General features: G+C 36.0%; 2 protein-coding genes across 2 annotated transcripts; one reads left to right on the top strand and one right to left on the bottom strand.

The window, feature by feature from the left end:
• The first annotated feature begins 359 nt into the window (after window positions 1-359).
• On the top strand, window positions 360-1,124 carry LOC149612625 (transcription factor Adf-1-like). Its single transcript, XM_089858401.1, has 4 exons — window positions 360-549; window positions 607-769; window positions 932-1,049; window positions 1,107-1,124. The coding sequence occupies exons 1-4, from the start codon at window positions 360-362 to the stop codon at window positions 1,122-1,124; spliced, it is 489 nt and encodes a 162-aa protein (XP_089714527.1).
• Window positions 1,125-1,452: 328 nt separating this feature from the next.
• On the bottom strand, window positions 1,453-2,358 carry LOC149612624 (uncharacterized). Its single transcript, XM_089858400.1, has one exon. It carries the CDS (start codon window positions 2,356-2,358, stop codon window positions 1,453-1,455), a length of 906 nt encoding a protein of 301 aa, XP_089714526.1.
• Between the last annotated feature and the right edge of the window lie 4,610 nt (window positions 2,359-6,968).

Genomic DNA, 6,968 nt, shown 5'->3' with positions numbered 1-6,968 from the left:
CTTAATATAAAAACAAAATAAAATTCAATCGATCTACTAGGATTCATGAAACCAGAATTTTATGTCAATTATTGTAGCATTTAAACAATCAAACAAAGTTAATTATCCCGTGGTAATCACGTTAAGGCCTGTCCAGACTGACACATTTTGCACGTTCGCATCTTCGCTTCGCTTGTTTGCAAGATCGCGCTACTGTCCACATTGGGTTTTCGCTACTACGCGTCCTCACCTCGCGAAGATGCAAACTTCTTGCGACTAGACCAAGAATTTCGCGCCTTCGCGAGAAAAGCACCAATCAGAGACGAGAGGAAGGGTGGGGTGTGGAGAGAGTCGAAGGACGATTTTTTCACTTTTTCAAAATGGCGGAAGCGGCATGCAGCTCGGTACTGTCTATCGGAATAAATATGGATAATGTAGACTTTGAAGAAGCTTTCATTGTTCAAATTCGCGAATGCCCAGAATTATGGGATATTAAAAGCAAAAACTATAAAAACAGCAGGAAAAAAGACGTGTACTGGGAAAGAATTGTGGAAGCCGTTAACGTTTCAGGTAAGTATTTCAATGCTTTTTTTTAACCAAGGCTTAGGGTATTTGGATTATTTCTAGTTGATGATGCTAAAGCCAAATGGAAACAGCTGAGGGACAAATATGTAAGAGAAAAAAAGATAAATGATGGACTGAAAAGAAGTGGATCAGGAGCGGTTAATAGAAAAAAATGGATATTCATGGACCTTCTCTCGTTTTTGGACGATTCAATAAGTCATCGCACGTAAATAATTATCTTTTTCTTTTCATGTCAAATGGCTTGGAGTAATGGCCTGTGACTGTATTACGCACTGTTAGAAGTTAACATGGGGTGCCACTACTTCAAGCCATTTGTTTATTGGTATGTACAAGCTTTGTTCCAATGCTTAAGCACTTATTATTGTAGGACTGTAAGCAATATGTCTACGAATGGAAAGAATGATGATGAAATAGCTTTTCAAATTCTGAACCAAATGGGCAATGGTGGCAGTGTGGAAGAGTTGACTGTCTCTCATTCAGAATTAGTTTGATGTTCCAAAGGTAGCCTCTGAAAGCCGTTCCTTTGACTCTAATTATTCCAGACCCAACTCAAGGGGTGAACACCTCAATATCAAACCTGCCGGCAACAAAAGGAAACAACCAAAAACAAGTGATCCTATTCAAGAACAACTTGTTCAAATAATAAGTCAAATTTCTGGGCAGAATATTGACCCTGATCAAAGTTTCCTGTTGTCGCTGTTGCCTCATTTCAAGGACATGGGAAAAAAACAAAAACTTGAAACACAAATTAAAATTTTAAAAATTTTTCATGAAGAAATGTAGCAAACATAAATATGTACTTTTTTTTAAATAAAGCCTTTGGTTTTATTTTCTATAAATACAAAGCGAGAAAATAATAGTTAATAATTAACAATGGTAGCTTTATGTTTATTCAAGAGCCTTATATTGCCAGTCTACAGCCCCGGCTTTCATGAAATATTCTGCAAATGAGTCTCTGTAGGCCATAGCTTCCTGCGAGCCACAATTAGATCCCTGATGGCCAATGTTCAAAAGACCGTTTCCATTTGCCTCATTTCTCCATTCTCCACCAATGACATGTCCTTCTAAATTGATCCAATCACCATAACCATGGGGTGCATATATTCTATTTCCCATTTCACCGTCTTTGTTCATTAAGAAATTATGTAATGTGACAGTTGCCTGAACAATCTTGGTGGCATTTTCAGGTAGTGCACTTAATGCTGACGTCAAGCATCTCCACCGACCTACTAGAATGCCAAATGCATTTTCTATGCAGCGCCTTGCTCGGCTCAATATATAATTAAAGATCCTCCGCATTGGGGTGACACCTTTCCCAGGGTAGGGTTTCATTAAGTTGGTTTTCAATGGGAATGCTTCATCACCAACAAAGCAATGAGGCATTGGAATTGGATGGTCCTTCAATAGTTTCTTTGGGGGACAGAAATCAGTATCTAGAGCCCTGCCAAGCTCACTGGCTCCAAAAACACCATCATCGCTTATCCATCCAAAATTTCCAATATCAACGAAAGTGAAGCGGTTATGTGCATCACAAGCGGCCATTAGGACAATGCTATGGCTTCCTTTATAATAGTAGAACTTTGAACCAGAATTTGGTGGGGCCACTAAGTTCACGTGCTTTCCATCTATTGCACCTACACAGTTGTTGAAGTTCCATTTTATCTCAAAATCTTTGGCTATTGCTAGTAGAGCTGGTTTGGTTAGCTTTTGGAAATAAAAGTGGGTCAATGCTTTCCAAATGGCCTCACACACTTCAGAAACAATCTCAGCAACAGTTGATTTTCCGATTGTCATTTTAACATAGTGTAATCTTGATTACCGGAGGGTCATTAATAGCCGTTCAGCTGACGAAATGGGTTCCCTAAAGTTCGTGGTCTCTTTAATTAGATAAGGCCCTACAAGACCCAAAAGGTACTCCACCTGTGTTGGACTCATTCTGAAGCACTCAGCATACAATCGATCACCACGAATCTGATATGCCATTTTTAATTTCGGAACCAAATTATAAAAGTCCCCATCAGTTTTGCGGTCCCTGAAAATTTCTCTGACCCAAATTGATCTCTTTCGTTTACATTTTTGACGACGCCTCAGTAACAATAAACAGGCTGAAGCTAATAAAATACGACGAGTTCTTTCATCAGGCGCCATTTCACTAGCAAAAACTTTTATTTTTGTTTATAAACAAAGGGTAGATGGCGCAATGATTGCTAGAATTTCATTGGCTCTCAAAAAAGGAGAAGCAAAATATTTGCGTGTATCTGAACAGTAACGCAAATGTTTTTGTTGATCTGTTGCAAAGGTGCGAATAGACGATGGCGCGAACACGCGAGCGCGAGCTCAATGTGGACAAAGCTTTAGGCATTGGTATTTTTTTCTGGTGTTATGTATCCATGACCAGCTTGAAGCTACAGGCACGCCTTAATTTGTAATATCACAATCTTAGCTTTTGAGCGTATGTTCATTATAAGTCCTTTATGTTTCTTCGCCTCCATCGTGGCAATCCAGATTTTGGTCCATCGTTGAAAGTGGAATAGGCTCTGAAATACCCAAATATTTGAAACATTTACTAAAATTTGTTGGGTGTCGCTCTCTTGGAAACTTTCGCCAGAGAAAAGCTTAAGCATTTTTTAGAGCCTGGTGATGACCCACGTGATTATTTTGGCGTGTACCACAAGAAACAAGAACTCTTCGAAATATTAGAAGGAACAGGTTGGTGAAATAGTGAAACCAGAGGAGAAAGAAGTTTTGGATTTACTACATAATTGCGTGAACAATTGTAACGATGAAACAATGGCGGAAATTATTGACATAATCAAGGAGATGGATTTTCAAGTAACGATTTCAATAGACGGCAGAGTTGTGAAGGAAGATGCATCAAACATTTCCGGAAAAGTTACTTGACCTTTATGTGATTCTCAGGTCAGGATCGCTTATTCCACTTCGGCAACGGAAAAACTCAAACGTGTCATTTCAAAGACATCTTAAAACGCATTGTAGAAAAATTACGAAAAGAAGTTCGATCCTAACTCATTTTCGGCCATCGTTAAATACTAATGCACCCATGGAAGAGCCAATAATCTTGCATATCAATGAAGAACCACGAATGAGTTTACCAAATTATTCTACTAAGATGCAAAACTATAAGGAGACTTTGGTGACTACACCATCGCTTAAACCCATGGAAACCTCAGAGCCAGAGGCTACCACAAACAAATTGGTAGATAAGCCATACTCTTGCGATCCCAAGGACACTACTTTGGGTGCATCGAATAGTACGGTTGATGTTAAGAAACCTAAAATTGCTGATAACTTGATGCACACACTTGATACATCGGGGAAAGACCGAAATGGCACGATGTAGGGACAGTTCATGTCATTAAAAACCTTGCTCAAGAGGATGTCCCAACAACTAGTAAATGGAAAAATGAAAAGTATACCGGGTCGGAAAGCTGCAAGCGAAAATTTAAAGGGCCTATAGAGAACCAAACGCGTATAACTTCTTATTTTACCGTTCTTAATAAAATTCCAATACTTTTAATAGAAAACCAACAGTTGAGCAATTGTCTCAAAACCTTCATTAACCACAATGTCATTAAATCGCATGACAAGTTAAGCTTTTCGACTGAAGACAACGATAATTTTCTTGATGGACTCATGAAGACGGCAGAGGAAAATTGTAGAAAAGAGAAAGAAGGAAAGCGCTATAACGAAACTATAAAATTATTTTCAACCTATTTGTTTTTAGTCGGTGGACGATTCTTTTACGAAACCCTTCTAGCAAATATTCCCCTTCCTTCAGTTAGCACAGTTCTACGTTGCCTCCGAGATAAAGGTCCCCTTACAAAAAATGTCTTAAGAATGCTTAAGAATGTTCTTGCGACTTTAAAAGAGCCCTTGAGGGTTCAAATGTTGAGAAATTTTCTTACGAATCCTTAAAACATTTATATAGAATTAAAGGGAAAAAACAGTACATTTTTAAGAGAAATTCGTTCTCAATAATTCTTAACGCAATCCTAGAGAATAGGAATAAAAATAGGATGCATTTTTAAAGAAATTTCCCCTAAGAACTCAATGAGAAATGCTCGAGAATATATGAGACTGAAAAGGTTATGCTTTTTTTCAGAAATTTCTCTTAAGAACTCCATGAGAAATGCTTGAGAAAATATGAATCTTAAGAGATTACGCTTTTTTGAGAATTTTGTCTTGAGAACTCTATGGAGAAAGCTTGAGAAAATATGAGACTTGAAATTTTAAGCTTTTTTGAGATATTTCTCTTTAGAACTCTAAAAGAAACGCTTTGGAAAATATGAGAGTAAAAGGTTTATGTTTTTTTGGAGAAATATCTCTTACGAACTCTATGGGCTATTCTTAAGAAAATATGACACTTAACATTTAATGCCATTTTTGAGAAATTTCTTTTAAGAACTCTATGAGAAATACTTAAGAAAATTTGAGACTAAAATGTTCATGCTTTTTTGAGAGATTACACTTAAGAATTCTATGGGAAATGCTTCAGAAAATATGATACCTAAAAGTTTATGCTTTTTTAAGAAATCTTTCTTAAGAACCTAATGCGAAATTGTTGAGAGACTTAATTAAAAATATTATATTTTCTATGTATTTACCAAAACAACTGTATGCGAAATATTTCAGGAACAAAAAAAACTCTTTTAGTTTTGCATTACGAACTATCCACTTATACCATGGGAATTTCAATAACTTTAAATGTATTAATTTTTTAGAGATTTTGCCTTAAGAATTATTATGAATATTTTGGCCTTTAAAGAGAAGTAACTGTTTTTAAATTAATTTCCTAAGAATTATTTGTGGGATTTATGAATTGGATCATAAAAGTATCTAAGAAAATAATGTATAAGCAACAAATTTTAGATCCTTCAATACAAAAAAATTCGTCAGTTTTCTTCCAAAACTGGGTTCAATTTTATCAAATAATGTTTACCATTATAAACAAATCGCAGGCACTTCGTAATTTTGTTTTCGTTAAGCGAAATAATAGTTTGTTTTGTTGTTTCTTTAAAAGGGTACATGATCTGTGGGAGTGATTCCACAACCATAAACTCATTTGAATGCTCAATTTTTAGTTTTTGAGCGGTGGCATATTCACTATTTCCGTTTGAATATATCTCAATAATTCTCAAAAAGGTTAAATCGCGTTCCAGTTCAACGCAAATGTAACAATTTTCTGTTTTTTTACTCTTACACTTAGAACTAAAAGTGATTCCATTTACTGTAACGCTTTTAGGATTGAGCGTGTCCGAGAGTTTAATATCATGCTTCTCTAACAAGATAGTTTCATTTATCGTGGGTTTTATGGTTTTACCTAAAGAAATAGTATTGCTGTTTTTATCGGTTTTTAATTTTTGTGGTGGAAATTGGCTATAATTATTAGTTAGCCTATTGAAAAATTTCATTACTAATGCTTTTGATTCAAAAATTTCTTGGTTCATAACCAGAGAAGGCAAATATTGTGTGAACAAAAACTTTTGCGACATTTGAGTCTGCACATATTGTGTCTCGTTAAAAAGTTTCAGAAAACGCCCGTTGTTTGTCTCGAACGGAAACGCAGAAAACGATCACAATGGTCCCCAATTAGCAACACATTCAACTAAATGAAGTACTTGATGTACATTATAGAGCATATTAGATATACCGTAAAGATTTTCGTATCCTGATAAGAATTCTGTTACAATTTTTCTAATTTGATAAAGCATGTCTATTTTGATCTCCTTTAAAAGTAAATTGTGAAAAATTGCCACTAGTTTCATCCAATTGTAAAAAGACTGCCGTGGGAGAAGATCTTTTAAAACGACTGGAGAGTAAAACAGCGTCCATGCTCTCCATTCTGAAGCCTTCCAATGTGCTCGTAAGTCAAATGACCTTGGTTTTCTGGAAAACTCCTTTGGAACTTTTATCTGCAAAAGCTTATGATTTAGTTCATTCAATTTGTTTCCCAAATAAAAATCTTCCTTGTTATTCTTTTTGTCCAACCACAGACTAGTAGTACTTCTAAAAACTCCGAGACATAAACAATGCATGTAGTCTACTGTTACATTTTCCACAACATCAAATTTTTTTAATTTAAGCAAAACAGAAGGCCCCTTGACGCCTTTAATTATCTCTTTGGTATCAACTGAAATTTTAACATCTCTTAAAAATGAGGAGTGAGTTCTGGATTCAACATCTTCATAATTATTGAACGGATACGCACGAATATGGCCTTTGCCTTTTTCTACAATTACACCTGGATGATAACACCATGGGCAGCCAAATTCGCCATTAAACTGCGTGGTGTTAAGAATGGCGCAACGAGCTATAGTGTCGACACTGCAATGGCCTGGAAAAACCCTCGACCTTAAGGTTTTTCCTTCTTTATTTTTCCAGAC

This window comes from Phalangium opilio, unplaced genomic scaffold (genome assembly GCF_054372755.1).
Source record: "Phalangium opilio isolate 3A_F unplaced genomic scaffold, DU_Popi_V2 ptg000240l_1, whole genome shotgun sequence".
NCBI classification, from domain to species: Eukaryota; Metazoa; Arthropoda; class Arachnida; order Opiliones; family Phalangiidae; genus Phalangium; species Phalangium opilio.
Note: the sequence above shows the minus strand (reverse complement) of the source record. Positions and strands in the feature narration are given on the sequence as shown.

Coding starts and splice junctions, on each gene's coding strand:
- LOC149612624 (XM_089858400.1), bottom strand. CDS start 2,358: ATGACAATCGGAAAATCAACTGTTGCTGAGATTGTTTCTGAAGTGTGT.
- LOC149612625 (XM_089858401.1), top strand. CDS start 360: ATGGCGGAAGCGGCATGCAGCTCGGTACTGTCTATCGGAATAAATATG. Junction 550..606: donor GGAAGCCGTTAACGTTTCAG/GTAAGTATTTCA, acceptor GATTATTTCTAG/TTGATGATGCTAAAGCCAAA. Junction 770..931: donor GATTCAATAAGTCATCGCAC/GTAAATAATTAT, acceptor TTATTATTGTAG/GACTGTAAGCAATATGTCTA.